The sequence below is a fragment of the Notamacropus eugenii genome, chromosome 4, assembly GCF_028372415.1.
Source record: "Notamacropus eugenii isolate mMacEug1 chromosome 4, mMacEug1.pri_v2, whole genome shotgun sequence".
In the NCBI taxonomy this organism is placed as follows: Eukaryota; Metazoa; Chordata; class Mammalia; order Diprotodontia; family Macropodidae; genus Notamacropus; species Notamacropus eugenii.
This window is the reverse complement of record NC_092875.1, coordinates 247,866,028-247,891,716: the sequence shown is the minus strand read 5'-3', so window position 1 is coordinate 247,891,716 and position 25,689 is coordinate 247,866,028. Positions and strand designations below refer to the sequence as shown.

The window sequence follows — 25,689 nt, the reverse complement described above, 5'->3', positions numbered from 1 at the left end:
AGTGTGGAAGGCATTTTGCCTTAGAAAACCATTGGGAATTTTTTTTTTTTAAGTTCTTGCGTTGTTACAAAGTTCCAAGTCTACCAGAAAAAACTCTCGCACACTGTGGTCACTGCTGTGCACAAAGTTCTCCTGGTTCTGCTCCTTTCACTCAGCATCAGATCATATAAGTCCTTCCAGGCCTCTCTGAAGTCTTCTTGTTCATCATTTCTTATGGCACAATAGTATTCCATTACATTCATATACCACACCTTGTTCAGCCATTCCCCAATTGATGGGCATCCCCTTGACTTTCAGTTTTTGGCAACTACAAAGAGTGCTGCTATAAATATTTTTGTACATGTGGGACCCTTTCCCATTTATATGATCTCTTGGGGGTACAGTCCTAGAAGTGAAATTGCTGGGTCAAAGGGTATGCACATTTTTGTAGCCCTTTGAGCATAGTTCCAAACTGCTCTCCAGAATGGTTGAATGAGCTCACAGCTCCACCAACAATGAATTAGTGTTCCAACTCTCCCACATCCTCTCCAACATTTATCATTTTCCTGTTCTGTCATGTCTGCCAATCTGATAGGTGTGATGTGGTACCTCGGAGTTGTTTTGATTTGCATCTCTCTAATTAAAAGTGATTTAGAGCATTTTTTCATATGATTATAAATATCTTTAATTTCTTCCTCTGAAAATTGCCCATTCATATCCTTTGACCGATATGGGGAATGACTTGTATTGTTGTACGTTTGACTCAGTTCTCTATATATTCTAGAAATAAGGCCTTTATCCCCAAGATTAGCTATAAAAATTCTTCCCCAATTTACTACATCCCTCTGAATTTTGGTTGCATTGGGTTTGGTTGTGCAAAAACTTTTCAGTTTGATGTAATCAAAATTATCCATCATGAATTTCATAATGCTTTCTGTCTCTTCTTTAGGCAAAAATTCTTCCCTTCTCCATAAATCTGATAAATACACTATTCCTTGCTCCTCCAGTTTGTCCATGGTATCAATCTTTATACCTAGATCATGTACCCATTTGGACTTTATCCTTGTGTACGGTGTCAGGCATGGGTCCATGCCTAGTTTCTGCCACACTGTTATCCAGTTTTCCCAGCAATTTTTGTTGAACAGTGAGTTCTTATCCCAGAATCTGGGGTCCTTGGGTTTATCAAACAGGAGGTTATATAGCAGCTTTTTTGTGGTGATAAACAATTGGAAATTGAGGGGATATCCAACAACTGGGGAATGGCAGAGCAAGATGTGATATATGACGGTGATGGAACACCATTGTGTTCTAAGAAATAATGAACAGGATGCTTTTAGAAAAACTTGGAAAGACTTATATGAACTGATGCAAAGTGAAGTGAGCAGAACCAGGAGAATAGTACATAGCAACAGCAATATTTTATGATGGTCAACTGTGAATGACTTAGCTATTCTCAGCAATACAATGATCTAAGACAATTTAGAAGGACTTATGATGAAAAAATGCTATCCACCTTCTGAGAGAGATCTGATGAATTCAATACAGATTGAAGCATACTTTTTTTACTTTATTTTCCTTGGGATTGTTTTTTTGGGGGGGAGTGGGCTCTGTTTTCTTTTATAACATGGCTAACATTGAAATGTGCTTTAGATATCAGATAGATACTTGTTATCAAATTGTTTGCCTTCTCAAGGAGGAGAAGTGGAATTAAGAGAGAGAATTTGGAACTCAAAATTTTAAAAAATGAATGTTAAAAAATTTGGGAAATATTTAATGAAATAAATGAAAATATATTAAATATCAAATAATATTAATTTATTATTATATTACATATTAATATATATTAAATATATTTAAAAAGGAAACAAGTCAAGATATACATAGAGAAAGGTATTAAAGAATGAAGCTAAATAAACTTTCCTACTAAATTTAAATTTATTAATCACTAATTTAATCCTTATTTTTCATTTTCTGTAAGAAGAATTATTTAATATATTATAATGGTAATTTAAATGGGAAGATCTTTCCCATCTATTAATGGGCCCGTGTGACCTGCCTGGGTCACATGGAAGTCTGAGTTACATGGAACGTGTGGTGGGAGGAGTTTGCTGAACAGATAGAGCAGGAAAGGGTGGAGCAGAAAGTGAGTCAGAGCTGGGAAAAAGAGAGCAGGCAGCAACTGTCATGAGTGGGAGAGCTTGTTTGTGATTTGTTTAAGGGAGCTGTTTCGGGGGAAGCCTAACAAAGGGAAGACTTGGGGATAGTGTTGCCCTCTGCATTGTTATTGTGTATAGATTTCTTTGCTGTTATGACAAATTTGTTTTTCTGGTGTTGGAATTCGACTTTCCAATAAATTGAATAAATTTTGGCTCTGTCTTTCATGTGGAGAGTCTGTTATATTTTGTGATTCAGAACTGTGCTGGCATATTCATAGCTACTGCAGGTGCTGTGAATATTGCATTGGTGCTACACATATCTTAGCAAAAAAGTTTTTTCTAAGTCCTCTTAGCTTGTCTTCTATCAGGAAAGTCAGCTAGTACTTGCAGCATATGTAACTAATTGGTCATCTACTTAGGCAAAGGTACAAATAGTATACATATCCTCTAGGAAGAGATAACCCACAGAAACAGTTCCTACAGTGTGATTTTTTTTTTTATGTTTAGATGCGCTAACAGCCCTTCACACCTTTGCCGAGAAATTGCCCCACCTGTTTCCATACCTATTTGCATTCCTCATATCATGTGCTAAATATAAACTTCTTGCCTTCTTTTAGCTATTAAACTACCAACCTGTTGCAGAATATATGCAGTTTTCAAAGTCATTAACTCCTTCTTCTACCTCTCTCTCTTCAATACTTTTACTCATGAGGGACCTAAGAGAATCTTTCCTACCGCTTTCTGGAGGAATAGACTAGCAGGCAGTCGCCATACTATTTTGCTCATTTGTTTCCACCTATTTCTGTGATTGCTTTTGTATTCACAGTCTTCCTGGATCACTAGCCGTGAACTATTAACGGACAGGAGAAGAACTAGGTAGAGTCTTGTTATTTAAGGATATTAGGAGAGAGAGAGAGAGGTATGGAGGAAGGGAGGGAAAAGAGAGAGAGAGAGAGAATATGGGGGGAGGGTTTGATAAACAGATAGACACTGAAACAACAAATTGTAGAAGAAGCTAGGTGTTCTGCCTGTACAAAGAATAATTTCCATAAATTTAGTCAAAATTAAGTTGTAAATGGTCATGGCACCCCAAAGACCATGTGGTCTTCCTAAGATGTTTCTCTACTTCTTTATTTATAAAGAAGTCATATCTCAGTGAAAATACTATCTTTACTACTACTAATAACTCACATAAATGTACTTTACAATTTACAAAGTGATTTTTTTTCACAACAACCCCATGAGGCTGGTAGTGTAAAAATGATTTTCCACATTTTAGAGAAGAGGAAGCTAAGCCTCAGGGAAATTTGGTGACTTGCCTATAGTCACACACCTAATAAGTCCATTGGATTTTAGGGTGATGAATTAGATTCAGTCCTTCCAATCATGAACATGATGAAATTGAAACCTAGAGAGATACAAGATCACACAGACAGTACTGATCAAATTCAAGTCCACTCATTCCAAATCTAGTTTAAGCCTGAACCCAAACCCAAACTGTCCAAGTACACTTTCAGTGTTCCTTGTACTATATCAGGGTACCTGAAATCAACAAGAGTTTTCATCCCTGCATCTCTGATAAGGACCTTTGGCTGTGGCTGATGGGGAGGGTTTTTCTGATTCGTGCTGGTACATACTGGCAAATTGCCAGCCCCACAGGCATCATTTACTGCTAACAACAGTCCTACCTGATAGTGACAGCGAGATGCTTTTCAAATCAAAAGATCTACTGTTAGCAGGATGACTTTGTGAAAAGCACTATTTCTGCTTAGATCTCATGGTGATGAACTCCAAGCATGTAGTGACTTAGAAACGAACCTTTCCCTAAAATCCAGAAAATGGTCAGCACAAAGAAGGGACTTCCACAGCTCTTAATCTTTGATGTAAAACATCTGGAAAGCAAAGGGGATCAGTGCACTGAAGGAGATTGGAATCCAAGGAGCAGACTGAAAACTTGGCTCAGATGTTCTCTCCCTCAGGAAAGGGGCCCAAGTCTGTACTTTAAGTGTGCGAGAAAAACAATACACAAGAATAAAAACAAAGTGGGGATTCTTCAGTCTTAAACAGGATTTATTACAGTTTTACTAAAGGAAGACAGATCAAAAATGGGTCCTTCCTTCTAGAAGTCACACAGCTAGTGAGCATCAAGTGTCTGAGGTGAGGGCAGCTAGGTGGTACAGTGGATGGGGTACCAGTTCAGGAGTCAGGAGGACCTGAGTTCAAATCTCACCTCAGACACAACACTCACTAGCTGTGTGACCTTGGGCAAGTCATTTAACCCCAACTGCCCCATCCTGAGTCATCTCCAGTCATCCTGATGAGTATCTGGTCACTGGATTCCGGTGGGTCTGGAGGAGAAGTGAGGCTGGTGACCTGCACAGCCCTCCCTCACTCAAAACAAAGTCAAGTGCAAGTCATGTCATTATTTGTCTGATGGCGTGGTCTTCTTCAGCAACAAAGGAGGAACACACACACACATGGTATTAGAGATACTTTTTTTTTTGGAGGGGGGAAGGCAAGGCAATGGGGGTTAAATGACTTGCCCAAAGTCACACAGCTAGTAAGCATCAAGTGTCTGAGATCACATTTGAACTCAAATCCTCCTGACTCCAGGGCCCCATTGCTCTATTTACTGTGACAACCTAGCTGCCCTGCTTTTACTAAATAAAGCTCAAACTTCAGGATACACATTTTAAGTTCAACAGGGGGTGAAAAAAATGCAACTTGCTCCAACAAAATGTCAGTATCTTCATGTGGAAAAGAGAAACCAAAGACGGAAAAAAAAATACTTGCAAAGGCTGTACAGCATATCATCTTCCTCTTCTGAGATTAGTAACTCGTTATTTACATGTCTCTTCCATTAATATTTGAGCTCCTTCAGAACAGGGACTGACTTTTTCACCCCTTTATTTGAATCCTCAGTGCTTGGCACATAGCAAGCACTTCATAAATGCCTATTTACTAAGAAAATGATCCTGAGGAGATAATACATCAGTCAAATTCTTGATCAACCAAAATTCACTCAACAACATTTCCTCTGAGTAGAGAAATGATCTGTCTTCCACTTGAAGATCTCTGGGGAGGGGAAGGACATTACCTCAAAGTCAGTGAGTCTACTCTACTTTTTTCTTTAATTTTGTTATTCTGAACATGAAAAACACCAATAAATATAAACATTTCTATACATAAAGATAAAAAAAGAGGATTCTGTAGGAAACCTGGATCTCTAGTATATACAAATTCATTTTTGAAAGAACTTGATAAATTCAACAAACTGTTTTCAAAGCTGTCTTGTTTGTTTGTGGTTCTCTCTGAATGTTCTTTAGTCATCTTTTTAAAATGATGATGACATTCTTTTCTTCTTTGTTTTGGAATTTTTTTTAAAACAAATCTTGCTTCCTCCCTTGCTCACTCCAACTTGCCATGATTCTGCCCATTATAATCTGCCTTAGTTCCCATAATTCTTCCCAGGTTTCTCTGAATTCAACTCTTTCATTATTTTTTATAATATACTAATATTCTATTATGTTCACATACCATAATTTAGGGGCAGATAAGTGGTATAGTAAATAGAGTTGGAGTCAGGAAGACCTGAGTTCAAATCTAGCCTCAGATGCCCCCCATCCCCCAAGCAGGTCACTTAACCTCTGAATGTCTCAATTGTTTCAACTGTAAAATGAGGATAATAGCACTTCACAGGTTTGCTATGAGGCTCAAATCTTATTTGATATTTGGAAAGTCCTCAGTACAGTGTCTGGCGCATAGCAGGTCTTTATTTCCTTCCCATAATTTATTCAGCCGTTCCCTAATTAATGAATACTTCGTTAGTTACCAGGTCTTGGCTACAGTATTTATACATATGGGCTCTTTCCCTTTTTCTTTGCTCTATTTGGGACATATGTATAGTAGTGGTATCACTGAGTCAAAGGTTATGCACAGCTAAGGATCTTGTTTGGGTATAATTCCAAAGTGTTTTTCAGAATGACTAGACCAATTCACAACTCTGCCAGTTAATTCACTGGTATGCTTATTGTCTCATATCTCCTCCAATCGAATTGCTATGATATAGATCCTCAAAGTTGTTTTAATTTACATTTCTCTTACTATTAATGACTTGGGGCATTTTTTCATATGGTTGTTGCTAACTTAGATTTCTTCATTGAGAACCACCAGTTCACGCTCTTATATATTTGAATCCGTTCTCTTTATATATCTTAGACATCAGACTTTATCAGAAAAGCTTACTGTGAAGATTCTTCTCCCCTCACCTCCACTCTAAAATTCCGTTTTAATTTTAACTGAAATGGTTTTGCCTGTGCAAAATGTTTTTATTTTTACGTGATTAAAACGGTTCAGTTTATCTCCTGTGATCCTCTTTGCCCTTTATTTGCTCAAGAACTTGCCAAATAATTGTAAGAAGTATCTATTACTTCCTGACTCCTCTAACTTGTTTATAATGTGATTTTTAAAAAATCTAGTTCGTATGTACATTATTGTGGTATGTGATAGGAAATGTTAGTCTAAACCTAATTTTAGTCAGACTTTTCCAGTTTTCCTAATAATTTTATTTTCAAATAATGTTTCCCCTCTTTACCCAAGTAATTGGGGTCTTCAGGTTTAATACTCTGCTGCTATAGAGTTATGTGAATTTACTCAGGCCAAGTGATAATTCTGATATGCTTTTATTTTGTGAAAGCACTGGCCATACATGTGTGATTCAAGTCACATGAGGCTGACTCAAAACATCTATAACCTTGGCTAGGCAAAACCATATTGGGCTGATTTCCCTACCTTTCATTCTCTGGCAGATGAATGCAGGATTTTAGGCACACCATAACTAACTCATTCTTATTAACATTTTGTAAATTCCTACACAGAGCATTTAAGGTCCCACTATAACTCAAAGGACTTAACCCTTTGAAGCCTAGAACCTCCTGGGACCTCTATTGTCTAGATTGGTGGTTGTCTCAGTTTCCAACTATATTTAGGCCTACCTCCAGCCACTTCACTTCACTCCCTGGCTATCTTCTCACCAGCTGTCTGGGTCAGACACCATGGCCCAGATAAATAAAATTCTTGCCCTAGGACTGCACTGTCCTTACTGGCAGTTCAATGATAATCCCACTCCTAAAAAAAAACCAAACCCCTCCAAACTCAATGAATAAACACATTATGTAAGACAACATAATTATTTCCTGAAAATATTGTTTATAAGAAACATGACTCAATTCTCTTATGAATTTTAACAAAAGAAAATTTTGATAAATTTGTCCTCTGGTCTTTCTGACTCCAAGTCCAGCACTAATAAATAGAAGCACATGAACAGTACAAATTATCTTACTATCACCATCCCTCTTCTGACATTAAGTACACACACAATGCAAAATTAGACCACTATAGGAATGAGCGCAATCCCCCTTCAAAACATTAGACAGATGTAGGAAGACTTGGGAGCAACCAGACTGGCATGTGTTGTTGGCAAGGGAGGAGGCCAAAGGTCTAGAGCCCCTCATATCTTTCCAGTTGGCAGGCATGATTACAATTTGCATTTCAACAGAGGAGGTGAAGTTCAAAATGTTTCTTTGCCCCAGAGTGACTCAATTTCTTTTGCCTTTTAGCCCTTAGGAAAATGTACCTCAGAGAGTATGAGAAGACCTAAGAACCAAATGGATTTCTGCCCATAAGTTAAGTGACAGTTAAACTGAAGAACATAAGACCAAGGCTAAGGCATTTCAGAGAAGTTTAGCAGTTACTCTAAGAGTTCAAAGAAGAGAAGCAGTTAACAGAAGAGTTCTGAGCAGAGGTCAAAGGGGACAGCTGACCCTTAGTCTCTGCCTTTGCCATTGTACCTTCTGGTACAACATGGCAGTAATGAATTTCTTAACCATTGGCTTGAGAGAGCTGACTGGGAAGGTTGTAGGGAGTTTCATAGCGATTGGCTGAGCATGCTGGCTGACGGCAGAAGTAACCTTTAGTAAAAGCCTAATACAAACACAGCATCTCTGGAAGACTGGCTTTCAGTTAGCCCTGAAGCTAACCCCATAGCTGAGGCACCAGAAGAAGCCAACTCCAAGAGATGTAGCCTGTGAGCATACAGCACTGGTGCTCTACCCCACAACATGGTGGAGGAGTCTGGATAGCTGGTTGACTGATCAACTGGAACAAACATATTAAATACCTGTTGGGGTAACACTGGAAGAAGCCCAACCTAGCAGTTGCTGGGGGAATAGCTGAGACGCTGTGTCTGGCAGGGGACAGCTGAGATACTACAGAGAGCAGTACTTGGCATGGGAAGCAACATAGTGGTGTCAGAGGTCCAACAGCTGATGAAAACTTTTAACTGCAACATCAGAGATGTGAGTTTTCCCTCTATTTAATATGTTCCCTGGTCATCTATGTTACCCAAGAGCACTGGTGCCCTGGCCACATATGTCCACATGTATGGTAGCCTCACCATAATTCCTATAAGTGTCCATTTTCACCACTGTATGTGTATTTATAGCTTAAGGTTTGTGAGAAGATGTCCTCTATGTTAAATAATTTTCTTTGCAACTTGATTAAAAAGCCTTTCTTTTAAACCATGTCCCATGACTGACTGGTAAAAGTAAAACACATCAGTGAAGGTTTATGAGCTATGATTTGGAGAGGACCATGACCCCCAAAATACCTAGAACCTGGTATTGCTAGCTAGGACCCGAAAGGGAGAAGGGAGGCTCTGTTAACTATACTGTAGGGGCTCCTCTCAGAACTCCAATTGGGATGCTCTGGAATCCACTGAAGAAATCATCATCCAGGATCTCTATTTTGAATGGCCTATGCACTATGGGGATCCATTAGGGAATATTTTTTGGGCCATGATTAGATACTAAGATTTTCTTATATTCATTTTTCTTTTCTTTTTTTAAACAGGTCAATTAACTACTGAGTTGCTATACAGTATGTTGAGATGCCACTGAAGTATGGTTTATTCCTATAGTGACTAAGTAGTATCTTGAAAAGGAGGGGGGGAAATATGGATGAGAAAACTTTAGAACAGTGGTGCACAGCTCTGCACCTGGATTTACACAGAGGATTACTCGTTAAAGGAGTGCCTCATGACCTAACAGATAAAGATATTGAAAAAGTCTTACATAATGCCATAAGTATCTTGGGAAAATGTCAAGTACTGACCAAACGATATGAAGAGACAGACCCCACCTTGTCTGTTTTCTGTAAATTGTCTGAACCCATAGACTATTCTAAAATCCCCAGTGCAATTACAGTAGGAGAGAATACCTGGAAACTGGTCATTAGACCACCTCCTGAGGAAGAAGAGATAGAAAGAAAGCTCAAGATGGTCCTGCAAAAGGAAGGACTGTCTGAAGATGATGTGAAACATGCGTATGGAGGGGAGAGTGAGCAAGATGAGTCAGAGCCGGAGGAAGACTCTCAGCCTAACCAATTAAGAAGCTTCTCCGGGGAAGATCCATGTCCTCCTGGAGAGGAACCCTATGATTCTTGGATAAAACATGCCACTGAGATAGTAAAGCAATGGAAAATGAATGACATGGAAAAACAGAAAAAACTAATGGAAAGTCTCAAGGGACGAGCCTTTGATCTTATACGTATTTTGAAATTACAAACCCCGGATGCTACTGTGTTAGAATGTCTGCAAAAGCTAGATAAACAATATGGTAGTACAGAAACACCGCAGCAAGCTTATGTCCAATTTCTTACCACCTTTCAACGTGAGGGAGAGAAACCCTCTGAATTTGTCCTGCGGGTGGACAAACTGCTGCAGAATTTAGTTGTCAAGGGTGCAGTGAGGCCCAACGAAGTGGATGCTGTTAGACTGGCCCAAGTAAGTTCTGGGCTGTTGGATAATGAAGACTTACAAGTACAAATAATTAAACTGGAAAAAGAGAAACGGAGGATTAAATGTGAAGAGTTAATGGCTATAGTGAAGTTGTATGAGAACAGACTCGACTGTGGAGACAGAAGTCTGGAACACAGGAGAACGCTTTCCAAAGCACCTCAGGTATTGCCTATGGAAACAAGAATGGAACCACCGCATAGTCACCTAGGCACCAAGGATGAAACTTCTAACATGCCTGTTGAAAAACGGAATGCTGGTCAGTTCCCTTTCTGCCAGAAAAAAAACAAAGGATTGTGGGGGCAGAGGTCAAGCAGGCCTGAAGCTAGAACATGGCCAGTAGAGCAAAGACAGAGGGGTCCGGGGATATTCTGCTGTAACTGTGGCCTAGATGGACATACAAATATAGGATGCACCCAAAAAGCAAATATAGAATTGGTTAAACAGAAGCTGATGTCCACCAGACTGCCTTCAGCACATAAAGATGATGGATCTGGAGACAGAAGTGACCCTAGATCCCAAAGATCTTAAGACGGAACTCATTGCCTGTCACGCCTGGGAATCTTTCACAAAAGACTGTGCCATCAGGAGAAGGTGAACTTTGCCATGATCTGCCTTGCCTTGGTGGTCCCAGGATGATAAGCAACAGGAACAACTACAGGAAGAAGAATTAAGGAGGAGTTTCAAGGATTCAAATTTTGTCCCCAAGAGGTCACCTTACCATTGAGAGAATGAAAGCAACTGGAGCTGTGCAATAGAATACTATACTATTATAGTGATATAAGTTTAGTTAGCCATGATGTCCTGGAGGAAGGTGATGACATAAATACATGAGATTGCTTGAGTGCTTGAGTGGCTATCAACATATGTTAGATATGCAAATGTAAGCTAGATATTATGTTCCATATGGTTAATGTGTTCTGCTCTATTGCTATGCTTCATTGATATATAATATGCATGTTTTTATTGTATGGGTTAATTACAGTGTTAGAGTTGTAATATTGTGTTATATATGCTAGGTGTTGTGTTACGTAGAGTTTATATTTTGTTTTAAGTGCATGCACTGGTATGTATTCTGTTTAGAAGTGCTGATTATTTACTTTACACCCTTATGGGACTATATAGAACAGTTATAATAATTGCATATAAATATCGTATTTCTGATGTTTATTGTGCTACAAATGATATATGTTACAAATGTTATGCAATGTGCAAGTATTTTACCGGGGGGAAATAGAGAGTATGCTAAATAAACTGTACACTTTCTTGCACTGGGCTTCTCAAGAGAGAGGCTTTTCAACCACAACATCCCCCAGTGGATGCGATGGGTAAAGGGAGAAGTTAACAGCTCAGCTGGAATAGAGAGATGAATGACAGATACGCCCAGAGGAAATCAGATGAGACAGAGCGTCGGGAGCCGGGACCAGCAAAAGCCGACGTTTGGCAGACAGCAGGTCCAACGCACCATCAGTAAAAGACAGCAGCAGAGGTGTGCGTTGTTGTTCCATACATCTGACCTGCATAGACACCCTCCCCCCACGTGTTGATAGGCCACACATATTTCCTGTGAAGGTCTCCCTCTCATCAACGAGTGTATAATATTCATAGGAGAGTGAGCTCAGTCTGTGAGGAAAATATTCTGTTCTTTATTTACACTGTTATTTAATTAAAAGCCTTTGTTACTTATTTTGTGTTCAATGGCTCATTGATAAAGGTAAAACATATTAACATACCAGTTATGGTTTGGAGAGAATTCTGACCCACAAAATACCTGGGACTTAGAACTTGGGTGTTCGGAGTGAGGGCATGTCTGTGGACTCTACCGGAGTTTCCACTACAAAATATCTGGGGGTAAAAAACAAAAGGTTCGTTATCCAGTTCTAGGATCTGACCAGGAGCTCTTTACTTCACAGGGAAAACCTATTCTATTATTGGGGAGCAAAATTTTTACTTTTATCAATCTAAAAATCTGCTTCCACCCCTTGGTCCTAGTTCTGTCCTCTGGAACTACACAGAAGAAATGCAATTGCCCTTTCATAAAGCAGAATTTCCTATATTTAAACATGGGTATTATATTCTCCCTAGGTCTTCAATATCTAGGCTAAAAATATCTAGTTTCAAAATGATCTACCCGCCATCTTGTTTGTCCCTTCTGGACCCATCCTAGTTTCTAAATGCACCTCTTAAAATGTAGCACCAAGAAACCAACATAATAGCCTTATTGGTGAAGAGTCCTCTAGATGTTAACTCCATTCATCTGGATATTGCATTTTTATTAATAAAGACTAAGATTTTATTAAGGTTTTTTGGGGTTTTTTATGTTTTTAGCAGCCATGACTCACTACTATCTCATGTCAAGCGTAATGAAGGTTTTAAGTCTTTGAGCTATTAATGTCTATCTCCCTCATCCATTTACTTGTGCATGCAAAGGACTTTATACTTATCCCTATTAAATTTCATCTTAATAGATTCACTTCTATTGTTCTAGCTTGTTGAGATATTTTTGGGTCTTATCATTCCCAAGTCACCTCTGTGTCCTTGACAGATCCTGTTAAGTCTTCATCTAAGTCATACAGAAAATTCTAAACAAAAAAGGCCTATGGCAACCTCACCAAAGACCTTTCGGACTGTGATTTTCATTTAAAAATTTTTAACGTTAACAAATATTAAATACCTACTACGTGCCAGACACTGTGCTAGGTGCTTTACAAATATTATCTCATTCAATACAATAGCCCTAGTAGATAGGTGTTATTATTATCCCCATTCAAGAAACAAGGAAACTGAAGTAGACAGAGGTTAAGTGATCTGCCTTGGCTATTCAGCGAATGTCTAAGGCCAAATTTGAACTGGACAGCCCTGCAGTAAAAATGATTCATCTTCGTGAGTGCAAGTCTGGCCTCAGACACTTACTGGCTGGGTGACCCTGGGCAAGTCACTTAACCTTATTTGCCTCAATTTCCTCATCTGCAAAATGAGCTGGAGAAGGAATTGGCAAACCACTCCAGAATCTTTGCAAGAAAACTCCAAATGGGGTCATAAAGAATCTGACAGGACTAGAACAACAAAATTTTGAACTCAAGTTTTCCTGACTCCAAGTCCAGGGCTTTATCCGCTATACCAAGTAGCTATCTCTGTTATCAATAGTACTTGAATATGGTGGCAAATATGGCCTAGGATATTCCTCAACCTGATTTTGCACATCTAGGAGGCATGTAAGTAGCAAAGACCTCTGTATACCTCTGCCCAATTTTTTTTTAATTTTTTATTTTGTTGAGGCAATGGGGGGTTAAGTGATTTGCCCAAGGTCACACAGCTTGTGTTTGTCCTTTGTTTTCGAAAAGGACCATGACAACAGGAAAATGATGACACAACTTGCAGTTGACTTGGATTTGAGTGAGGGAGGGCTGTGCAAGGTCACCAGCCTCACTTTCTCCTGCAGAGCCATCTGGATCTAGTGACCAGATATTCATCAGGATGACTAGAGATGGCCCAGGATACCATGGGAGACCCTGGTCCTTTTAGGCTAAGGTCTTTTCAGGTTCTCACTCTGAGTGAGGTAATACCCATTCAGTGAATAGGCCTCTTTTAAGAAGTGAATCAAGGGATGTCCCTTTAATCAGAAAGAAAAAAGAAAAAAAAATCAAGCTGGGAGGGGAAGACCCTCAGGATTGCTGTTCAAAGAGAAACAGTTATCATTGGCATTCACTCTAAGACAGGAGGGCCCAAAATACAGCCTTTAAGTGGAGTTTGGGCTGGGACCTACTGTGGTCCAATCTATGAGCCTGGGAGTGAACTGGGTAAAAGGTAACATATCAAGTGTCTGAGGCTGGATTTGAACTTAGGTTCTCCTGACTCCAAGGCCAGTGCTCTATCTACTGCAACACCTAGCTGCCTCCAGAACTGTGCAGTATTAAATAATTCATTTGACAGGGTATATCTTACCTTTCTTTGGAAATTTAAAAAACAGCTATTAGCAGCACTCAATATGAAAGTTAGAATTATCTTTTTTCTAGATGCATACATTATAAGATAGTCAGAGTAAATATTTCAAGGACGTTTTTAACTCCTTGAAAAGTCCATTAAAAACAACTGTGGCTTGAATAACCTCTTACCTGACAATTAATGCAGACCCCTCCACCTTCATAAACACCATGGATGTTCAAACTTCCATTAAACCTCTCAACCTCAGGATCATAGTAACAGTCCGTGGCATGACCATGGCAGTTGCAAGCTAAAGAAAGCACAAAGTAAATTAATGCTCCATTATTACAGGCAGGCCCTTAGTAATTTCCTGAAAAGAATAATGCCTCTCAGTGACTTCCGATAAAACTTATTCTGTGATATCAGGGAACAATGGAAAAGTCTAGGAAATTTCATTTGTAAGCCAATTTAAAACCCTGAGGAGAGCACAGTTTGGGTTTGTTGTTTTTTAATTTGGTGGTGAGTGGGAAGTTTTGTTTCCTGCCCCTCTTCTTTTTTAGTTGAAAGTTAAGGTCTGCAATCAAAACATAAATAAGGCTTTTAAAAAAGAAGTTGTACTCCGAATTCTGTTCTTCCCCCAGTTACTTTCAGCCCATGATCTCACCTCCAACTTTACAAAGAAGATTAAGGCCATAAGATATAAGCTCCATGGAGCCTGGTTCTCTACTGCTGTAACCTGCCTTGTATCCATTCATCTTATCTTCTTTCTTTTCTTTTCTAATGGAAGTTTAAAAAGTACTTCACATCATCCCATTTCAGTCTCATAACAACCTTGGGGGGTAAGTATTACCTGTATTGTTATCCCCATTTTATAGATAGGAAGATTGAGGCTTACTCACTAAATGACTTGTCTAAGACTACAGTACTAGAAAGTGTCAGTGTTGGGATTCGAGCTCTAGTCTTTCAAACTCTAATTCCTGTATTCTTTCCACTATAGTGAGATCAGAGCAAGGGTGATGGACTGGGAAAACTGGTGGAGGAGAGAAGAAGAGGGAGAGAGGGAAGTAGAGAAGGCTATGATCAAAAAGGGATTTCAGAGTTACAGGTCATGGAGGTAGATCATTTTAAGAAATGGAAAAAATTAGGGTATGACCAACTCCATGGGTGACCATAGTGGAGTAAAGATGTAGGTCACAGGAGTTGAGGACACTGATGAATTGGGAGGCCATAAGTATACTAAAGTCCTTCAATATGAGGAAGGAAAGAGAATGACCTAGGGGTCAGTAGATGACTATGGAAGGGTCTAGACGGGGTGATGTAGATAGGGAGTGTACTTCAAAGGAGGAAAGAAGGTGCCAAGTGTTAAGATGAAGAGTGTGCCCACTTCTCCTCCTGGCTCAATATGTAAAAGGGCATGAAAGAAAGGTTAGCTTATATTAGAGAAAGGTAACCTGGGATACGGTATCTTCCAGAAGGTACCAAAAGGTATTTCCATGAATGCCCATCAGAGGAAGAAGGCTAGGATGAAGGGAAGTTTGTTCACAACAGCACTGGAGTTCCAGAGGGCACAGTGGAGGAGGAAGATAGATAAGGACAGGGACTGGCAGGATTACGGCTAAGGTGGACTACGATGACAGAGGGAGAAGTGGAGACAAAGGAAAGGGTTATTTCACCTTGGCAGGTAACAACATTGAATTACAGGGATTAAGGGAGGTAGAGATGGAAGTCTGGTAGCCATAGGAAGGGGAGAGAGCTAGATGAAAGGGACTCAAGTTCACAGAGGTTCAAATTCATCAATAAACATTTATTAAGCACCCACTACTTGTTATAATAGCACTGGGACACAAAAAAAAAAAATCAAGACAGTCCTTGTTCTTGAGGAATTCACAGTCTAACACAGGAGACAATATGCAAATAATTACAAACAATCAAGTTACATACAAAATAAATTGGAAATCATCAACAGGATGCAGGCACCAGAATTAGGAAGGTTTAAGAAAAGCTTCCTGTAGGAGGTGGGATTTTAGCTACGACTTGAAGGAAGCCAGGGGAGCTGGGAAGTGGAGATGCAGAGGGAAAGCATTCCATGCATGGGAGACAATTAGTGTAAATGCCCCGAGTCAGCAGAGGGGGCATCTTGTTCAAAGAACAGCAAGGAAGTTAGTGTCACTGGGTTGAAAAAAGCATGATTAGGTGTAAGGTATAAGGAAACTAGAGGGTGGCATCAGTTCCTTCTTTCTCATAGTTTTAGGAGACAAAAGGTTAAGGCAAGCAGGGAGATGGAGGAGAGTGTAGACAATAAATCCCTAGTGATGGGCTTTCTAGTACTACTAAAGAGAATGTGAACAAGATTAATAAACCAGAATGTTGATGTTGTGGGGGGGGAAACAAAACCCTTAACCTGGGGACCTGCTCTTCATTCTCATACTAAGATGAAGGATTGTGAATATCCAAACGATGCCCTATACCTCAGCTTCTGACCTCTGGTAGTAAGACCCCCATGGCCCAACCCCTCTAGAATCTCTGGCTTCTGAGTCTCCACTAGTACAGACCTCTCATGCTTCTGGCTCCCAGAATTGGGGGTGCCTCTGGTGGTCTGAAAGCCCCAGAAGTACAGTCTCTCTCTTATCTCTTGTCTCTGAAATCTGTAAACTTCTTGGGACTCGAAGACTCAACTCAGATAAAAGTAATACCTCTGTCCTCGATTTCTCAATGAATGATGCCTCTACTTTCTGCCACCCTCTCTAATGTTGTAGTTGTCTTCGTATTTATTCTTTCCCTGCTCTCATGTCATGGTCTTCCCCTTTCTCCCAGAGGGCAAGGCATTTATATTGATCTAGAGATTCTCAATACTTATAATGGCGCCTTGTATATAGGTGATGCTTAATAAGCGTGTCTCAGATAAGCAAAATTTCATCAAAATGAAAAATTCTAAGAAAAATTCTAAAAGCCTTTTTTCTGGATCTATTTTTTTTCACCAAGAAGACATATCCATTAATGGAAATTTATAATTGTTACTTGGATCAAATTATGCAATTTTCCCTGATAACACATGTGCATATATTAATACATTGTCTTATGAACTTGAAGAAGCCAACAAAATCAGTCAGCTGTTACACATGAGGATGCACCATTTTTTAAAGTGTAAAAGCTTGTTGATTTCTGTTTCATTTTTGGCACCATGAAAACCATCTTCAATTTATCTGTATTTACCACATCAATTATTTCTTAAGGAGGATGTTTACCTTTAAATAACATCATTCCAAAGGAATTCAGGGGGTACTTGATAAATAAGTCCTAACCTGTTTAGTTTCCATAGGCTACATGCAATTTTCTACTATGTCGACAGTTTAGAAACATTACACTGAAAATTTCCTTCATTTTTTACATATGCTGGATTAATGCATAGCTACCATGATTATGAAAATGCCTTTCACTAGTGTTCTAGATTTGGGAACTAATGAAATTGTAATTATTGAACTTTGATGGATCAGTCATTATTCAGAGTATATGAAACTACAATCTGCAAGTCATAAGAAGAGTGGTCTTTACCACCACCACCACCACCACCACCACCACTACCACCACCACCTCTCAAATAACATCTAGCATTTCTATAGCAATTTAAGTACTTAATATATATTTTCTCACTGGATGTTCACAACAACGCTGGGAGGGTGGGTGTTATTATTAATTCCCATTTTACAGAAGAAAAAACTAAGGCTGAGAGTTTAGTGATTTGCTCAGAGTTGATCTCCAAAACTTCATCAGAATATGGAAGGGATATCATTCAGGTAGGACTCTTGGTGGGAAAGCATTCTGGTTATTATCTGTGTGGCTTTAACCTCCCTAGTCCTCATTCTTCTCATATACAAATTAGGAGGGTTGGTTTGGACTAAATCACTTCTATTGGTCCCTTCCAGCTCCAAGACCTTTTGATAACATCTCATAATTTAAAGACATGTCAGAATATATATGTACAGATATATACATATGTTTTATATATGTATATATGAAGAATAACATCCATTTCAGATAGAGATGAAATAGAGGTAAATATAGATGAGATAGATAAATGGAAGGAAAGCAGGAAAGAAGGAAGGAAGGAAGAAAGAACAGATGGATAGATAGATTGACTGATAGATAGATAAATGATAGAAGAAAGGGTGGATGGATGGATGGATGGATAGGTAGGTAGGCAGGTAGAGAGACAGACATGCCCTTTGAAGAAACCCTCTTGGGAGGATACATTCTCAGTCTAGAGATGCTGATCCAGTCAAATGTGAAGGCAGAAATTGTTTCATTTTTGTATTTTTATTCCCAGTGCTTGGCACAATGCCTGGCACATGAGAGCTGAATAAATACTGCTTTGTTGGAATGAATTGATCAAAATGCTGGGAATTCCTCTTGTGGAACCGCCCTCTAAGAGAGATTAAAAGCCACAAGAGGAAATCAACTTTGTTACCTTAAACTCACATCGTGTTTTGTTTTGTTTTTTAACTAAAACTGGAATTACCTAGACTGAACACCAACTATGTTTAACAGATTTGATTCTGACTGAGGTACCTCCTAAAAATTAAACGTGCTTTCAAAGGGCAAAGATTTGATATCATTGAAACAATTCATTATTTGTTCATTTAACAGTCACTGCAGGTTCTGAAGACAGTTCCAAAATGAGATCCCAAAATATTCAAAACTCTGATAGCATCATTAAATAAATGGATGGTCTCCCAACATGACTACTTTGAAGGCTAACGATGCTCCCTTGCATGTATAAGCTCTGGAATGTTTGGGAGGAAGAGAAAATAAATACTGATTAGCCAAAATATAAAAAAAAATTAAAAAAACAAAAACCGAAAAAAGATACTTCCTATTAGCTCTTTCTTCCCACTTACCTTCACACTCATTGGTTCTCTCAGCTGTTGCTGGCTGCCACTGCTTCTGGTTGTAGCCAGCACAGCAGTGACTGCAGCTCTCCCCACAGGTATTGTGCTGGCATTCACACTGAAACCTGGGTGTTGGGAGGAAATCAAGCTCACTCTTTGGAAGACATTCAAAGAAAGGAAACTACTTCCTGTATGTTAATTTAATAAATAAAAATGAACGTGGCAAACAGATCCTAACATTTCAAAGGCATTTTTACAACATCATTTCACAAATTTATGTAAGAAAGGCAAGTGGGGTTTTTAATGTCTTTAATCTATCTCTTGGACCCAGTTTTACAGAAAGTCAGGGAAACAGCTATTTTCAATACTAAGATGTTGCCCCCAGGGACCATGCTAACAAACACTCAATAACTTAAGAGCCAAAGTCTGAGTTTTCTCAAAGAGGCAAAAAGGCAAGTCTCTAATTTCTTTCTTTTTCACCTTTCTTGGCATCATTTTTAGTCTACTTTTTTAGCGATCACAAAAGCTATCCACGTTCAGTTGTATTTCATTTTGTATAGCATATATGCTTCTGAAAAATAAAGCAAGTTTCTGTGGTCTGTGGGTCACTCAGTGGGATAAAGGAAGAAATATATTCACTTGATTACCTCAGAAGAAGGTGGGAACTATGATCTGGAAATTTCCAACATTTGCAAGATTCTTTCTAGTCCAGTTCTTTCTTTGGCATGTGTGAACTTGTTTCTTAATTATTTCTATAATTAGATTTCAATATCCTTGGCTTCCTTTGTAATCTTATGTATTTTACTCTGTGCATTAAAAGACATTTTCTTGGGAAGGGGTCCCAAGGCTTCATTAGACTGCCATGGGGTCTGTGACACAAAAAAATTAAGAACCTTTTCCTAGATGGTGTACATTCTTACAATGTTTTTGGTGTCCTAAAATTGCCTACATGTCATTAGTAAAAATTATTTACCAAAATCTTTTATGCTTAATTGAAAAATGGGCATGATATTTATTGAGTGAATATTCAATACCACACCCGACACTATCATATACTCAATGTTTGCAGTTTTAAGAAATCTTTTAATAGATGCCCCCTAAACAGTATGGTGTAGTAGAGTCAGAAGGCCAGCATTCAAAGACCACCTTGAATGCTTACTGCCTATGTGACTTGGGATAAGCCACAATCTCTCAGGATCTCAATTTTCTGACTATAAGTGCCACCCCGATACCAAAGGAATTCTATCAACCTCTTTGTTTCTACTGCTCATATTCAGGTTTGATATACTTCTAAGCCCCTATATTCTAAAAACCCTATACTGGTGTAAGGGTTCTAGTTGCCTGTGGGTACTTCAATTTAAAACCCTACAGGCCCTACTCACTTTGGGGCACTCCAACTTAGTCTGTACTTCTGGATAGAGACAATTTCCTGAGTTACATACATAGCTTCATTTCCCAGAACCAGAATAAGAGTAGGACTCACAGGTGGCCATGAGACTGAAACACATGTCTCGTATCCTTTTTCATGAGTGAGTGGTTGTCTGCTATTAATAAACCCCATTTATTAGAGGTGCATTTGGCTGTATTTCTGTTCCTTGATATTCAGAATCAGAAAGAACATAAATATTAATGGCAATCATAGATGGTAAAGGATTAATGAGATAAAGAGATTAGGGAATGTGTTACCTTTCCCAGAAAACAATGATTTAACCCTTGAGGAGGGTTGAAGATTTTTATTTGTGCTTCATTCTCAAAGAAGATCATGACATCATGGAGGTGATGCCATGACATGAATGTGAATTGGATTTAAGTGAGCCAGGGCTGTGCAAAGTCACCAGCCTCACTTTCTCCTTTGGAGCCATTTAGGTCCGGTGGCCAGATATAGATCAGTACAACTGGAGCTGGCCCCAAGAGTGCTGATATTTTCATGCTGGTGGGGGAGATGTTTTTAAAATTAAAGGTGCTTCTTCATTCCCATTTATTTTCATCATTTAAGTAGGTAACTATTTACCCCACCTATATATGAGATTACAAGGTAATGTGTCACAGTGGATAACAGACTACCCTTGGAGTTAGTAAACCCAGGGTTCAATCTTGCATGTGGTATGCCCTAGTTGTAAAACTGTGGAAAAATTACTCAGTGTTTTTGGTTTTCTCTAAGATGACAAGCCGCAAGTCTGTACTGATGATAGGAATTTCCACACAGATGGAAGCACATATCTGGAACTCCAAAACATATGAGATTTACCTTATATGTATAAACCTAGACCAATTATTTTATTACTAAAAATAACTGTTCTGTATCACTCTTTAGAAATTATTTACTTTTGAAAGATGAAATGGAATGTGAAGGGAAAAAATTATTTGCATATCAAATGTTCAATCTATTAACTCCTTAAATAAAAACTCATCTCTGCTCCAAGTGTACATGAACAGTGCAGAAGCTTTAAAAACACTGCTCAGTTATGGCATGACTACGTAGTTTAAAAATAATCCTTTTTATTTCCTTGCTTGGAACTTTTGCATAATGTGATAAATACATTGATCCCTTAAAATAGCTAGCCCTGTCACAGCTGGCTCGTTTTGGAGCAGGGTTTCCTACCCTTCTTTGTATCATGGACCCCTTTGTTATCTGATGGAACTTGTAGATCGCTTCACAGAAGAATATTTGAAATGCATGGGCTAAAAAGAATGGAAGCGCATATTTATTCAACTCTACTAATGCGCCATACACTGGGCTAAGTGCTTAATAAATCTCTCATTTGATCCTATTGTACTGAAATAGTTACTTACATTTTTTAAAGGTTATGACCAACAGGTTAAGAACCCTTGATTTAGACAGAGGAGATGCACTTACAGGTTTTCAGGACCTTTGACCCTGCACACTTCCGCATGGCCATGGCAGACACATCGTCCACCGATGCTGATATCCTTTATGCTGTAGTAATACTAAAAGAGAACAGTGATGAGCATACAGGTTGGAGTATACATCTACATACAAACGCCCCTTCCCAGCCCCTATTCCCCAGTGCTCAGCCCACTTTGGACATTCCCTTCCCCTTTTCCCTATGGGCAATTTCACCACCACAAACAATAGTTGTATTACAGGTGGCTCTTGCTTTATGCAACAGCTCAGTTCCTGAAAAGTTTTATGTCAAATGTGAGGCCATTTATTTATTTGTAAATCAGATCATATTTTAAATGTAGGAATTAGAAGATGGGGAATCTTTTGTTGTTGAATTGTTTTCAGTCATGTCTGACTCTTGGTGACCCCATCTGGGGTTTTCTTGGCAAAGATATTGGAGTGCTTTGCCTTTTCCTTCTCCATCTCATTTTATGGGTGAAGAAACTGAGGCAAACAGGGTTAAGTGACTTGTCCAGGATCACCCAGCTAGTAAATGTCTGAGGCTAGATTTGAACTCATGAAGATGAGTCATCCTGACTCTGGACCCAGCACTCTATCCACTGTACCGCTCTGCTGCTCCAAGTCTCTGGGGAGACATTATTAAAAAAGAATCCTACTGGGAAGCCTTTGGTAAAGCAATGAATCACTCCCTAATTTATCTGCCTTAAAATTATAGCTCTGCTGCTCTACTATCCCTTTGCTTATAATTCACTTCCTAGGGATCATAGGATTTAGACCTGGTAGGGAACAAACTAGTCCAATCCCCTCATTTTACAGATGAGGTCCTGAGACTTCAGCTATAATAATAGCCAAGATTTACACAGGTTAAATAGTGCTTTACATACAGTATCTTATTCGATCCTCACAAAAACCCTGTGTTGCAGGTGCTATTATCATGCCCATTCTACAGATGGGAAAACTGAGACTGAGAGAGATTAAGTGACTTGCCGGGGTTACAGCAGCTAATAAGTATCTGAGATAGGTTTTGAACCCAGGACCTCTGACTCCAAATCTAGTGTTCTTTCTGCCACTTTGAGCCTCACTTTTTTTCATCTACAAGATGGCTATAATAATTCTACCTTCTAACCTCACTGGGTTGTTGTGAGAAAAGTATTTTGCCAAACGTAGAGTATAATTACCAGCTATTATTGCAACAGGATTTTCATAAACTGAATCGCTTAAAGCAAGGCATGCATGTATTGCTCACACGCTAGGGTCGCCCACTTAATATCAAAAGATGGCCCTCTCTCAGTTCTTCTGAATTATTATGGCAATAAAGTTGGTGCAAGTGTAGCTTCAAGTAGGCCAGTGAGAGCAATCTTGTCAGCAGCAGTCTTTGAATTAGAAAAGAGGGTTGTTTATTTAATCTTTTTTTTTAATAATCATGCTAAAGACTCTAATCATTTAATGACATGACTTTGTTTTCCTGGCTAAAAAGTGTCAGAGCTTCCTGACAAAACCAAGATTTACTGACTTTTCAGCAGAATTACCCAGTCTTAACAGTACTTTATTTTATATGTCAACATTCAGACTTTGATTTTGACAACTGCAGAGATTTTTCATCTGTTACTAGGAAAGGCCAACCTCCCCATAAGCAGTGAGGATTTGCTCTTTATCCCTGTAACACGAATGACCTGTTTTGAAGGATAATTTCCATTCTATTCCCCACCACAATCTCCCTCAGAGATTCTGAGAGGTCATGACTTCACATTTGGGGCATCGGTAGAAAGAGCTGCTAAGTGGCGCAGAGGATAGAATGCCAGGCCTGAGGTTAGGAAGACTCATCACCCTGAATTCAAATCTGGCCTCAGACACTTCCCAGCTGTGCAACTCTGGTCAAGTCACTTAACCTTGTTGGCCTCAGTTTCCTCATCTGAAAAATGAGCTGGAGAAGGAAATGGCAAACCACTCTAGTATCTTTGCCAAAAAAAACCCAAATGGGCTCATAAAGAATTGGACATGACTGAAAAAGCAATTGAACAAATAGTAAAACGAGAAAAAAAAATACAAACAAAGAGCCAAGTTAAACTGCAGAAGATATTCAACTTAATCAAATCAGCAAGGTCAGAATTATGGCTTAGATCCAAATGACCAGGAGCAATAAAAACTCATTGTAACTTCAGTCTAATCAAGAAGTACAATCTATTCCCCCCACACCCCACTCCATACTGTGGACAAGTTACCATTCAACCTGGTTCCCTTCCACTCTTACAGGATTCCTCAGGATACAACTGGCATTAATGCTAGTAGGCAGGCCACCCACATTCCCATAGGATCCCGAGCCCTCCCTCTATTATCAAATAAAATAATAATCATCTGTGCTAAGTACAGTGTCATGCACATTTTGTTGTTTCAGTCATGTCCAACTCTTGGCGACCTCATCTGAGGTTTTCTTGGCAAAGATATTGCAGTGGCTTGCCATTTTCCTTCTCTAGCTCAGAGAGGAAACTGAGGCAAACAGGGTTAAGTGACTTGCCCAGGGTCACATAGCTAGTAAGTGTCTGAGGCCAGATTTGAACTCAGGAAGATAAATCTTTCTGACTTTAAGCCCAGCACTCTATCCACTGCACCACCCAGTTGCCCCACCTCGTACACAGTAGGCACTTAGTAAGTGCTTATTCCATTCCTCAGTGCCCCTTTGGAAAGTTTTCCAGGCTATAGGAAAATTAACCTTCTTTTCTCTCTCCCTACCCTACTTTCCTAAGTTCCCATACATGTATCACTCTCAAGAGAAATGTTTCCATGATTGGGATCACAAAAACACTTCAACAATCCAGGTTACCCTGGAGAGACCTCTCCCCTATCAAGAATGAAGTGAAAGGTGATGCCTGAAAACAGGAGAGGCTCAGAGGGCAGAGCAAACCTTTTATAATTTGTCATATTATCTGTAAGAAAATGACACTTCACCCGACATGCTTCACTGAGCTGTTAGAAGCATCAGAAGAGAGAGTACATATGTTCAAGTACCATGAAAATTATAAGTTGCTATACAAATATAAATAGATTCTAAAGAGCAACAAAAGAAATTACTCAACTCCAATTCAAGCCTGGCAATGCAAACAAGATCATCTCCTTCACCTCAGCATTTTTGATTTTCTAAACCAGCAGTCTTTTTGGTTTTAGGATCTCTTAAAAATTACTGCAGAACCCACCCCCACCACAAACACACATGAAGAATTTGTGTTTATGTGGGTTATAACTGCTTGATATTTACCATATTATAAATTTAAACTGATAATTTTAAAATATTAATTCATTTTAAAATGACAACAAAAAATTCCTTACATGTTAACATAACATTTTTATAAAAAAATAGTATTTTCCAAATAAAAAAAATAGTGAGAAGAGTGGTATCATTTTACATATTTTTGTAAATCTTAAATGTCTGGCTTAATAGAAGATGGTTTGATTCTCATAGTCATGTATTCATATTCATGTATTGAATCTGTTGTGATATATTATTCCAGTTGATGTATATGAAGAAAATACACACAGTTATGTAATTAGAAAAGGGAGAAGCATTTTAACTGGCAAAATGCCTTAGTATTATTCAAAAAATCAGACACAACTGAAAAAGACTATACAAGAACAATTATTATGAAAAGAATTTTGACTTCACAGACTTCTCTGAAATGGTCTCAGGGACTCCTGGGGTCTGTGAGTCATACTTGGAGAATTGCTGCTCTAAACTAATAAAATGAACTTAATTTGGTAACCCAAATAAAAAACAACAGGAACTCTGGAAATCACTCACCCTTCTAGTGACTGTTGGGTCTCGCTGGGCTTTAGAGATCAGGTGTCCAAGAAGGGTATTGGTCCGGAGAAAACGCAAGCGGATATTGGTTGCTTTTGTAAACTCTCTCAGAGTTGGAGAGAATGTAAAGTTTTTTGCTCCTGGACGACCATTTACTAAAGAAACCACAACCTAGGAAACCATAAAAGATTTTTTTCCATCAAAGTTTAGAAAAGTTCATTAACACTTGTGTC

The 25,689-nt window shown here is 38.9% G+C and overlaps 2 protein-coding genes across 3 annotated transcripts in view; one reads left to right on the top strand and one right to left on the bottom strand.

Moving 5' to 3' along the window:
- The window catches only part of LAMA3 (laminin subunit alpha 3), a 330,029-nt gene that overhangs the window by 223,045 nt on the left and 81,295 nt on the right, over positions 1-25,689 (bottom strand). For both annotated transcript variants that reach the window (XM_072604400.1, XM_072604399.1), the window contains exons 5-8: positions 25,457-25,627; positions 21,655-21,746; positions 18,807-18,922; positions 14,103-14,221 (exon numbers count right to left, since the gene is read on the bottom strand). In XM_072604400.1, the coding sequence (XP_072460501.1) occupies positions 14,103-14,221; positions 18,807-18,922; positions 21,655-21,746; positions 25,457-25,627 (498 nt within the window). The remainder of the gene's footprint in view (positions 1-14,102; positions 14,222-18,806; positions 18,923-21,654; positions 21,747-25,456; positions 25,628-25,689) is intronic.
- On the top strand, positions 7,886-11,673 carry LOC140501138 (paraneoplastic antigen Ma1 homolog). Its single transcript, XM_072604402.1, has 2 exons — positions 7,886-8,491; positions 9,045-11,673. The coding sequence occupies exon 2, from the start codon at positions 9,148-9,150 to the stop codon at positions 10,516-10,518; it is 1,371 nt and encodes a 456-aa protein (XP_072460503.1). The 5' UTR covers positions 7,886-8,491; positions 9,045-9,147; the 3' UTR covers positions 10,519-11,673.

Coding starts and splice junctions, on each gene's coding strand:
- LOC140501138 (XM_072604402.1), top strand. CDS start 9,148: ATGGATGAGAAAACTTTAGAACAGTGGTGCACAGCTCTGCACCTGGAT.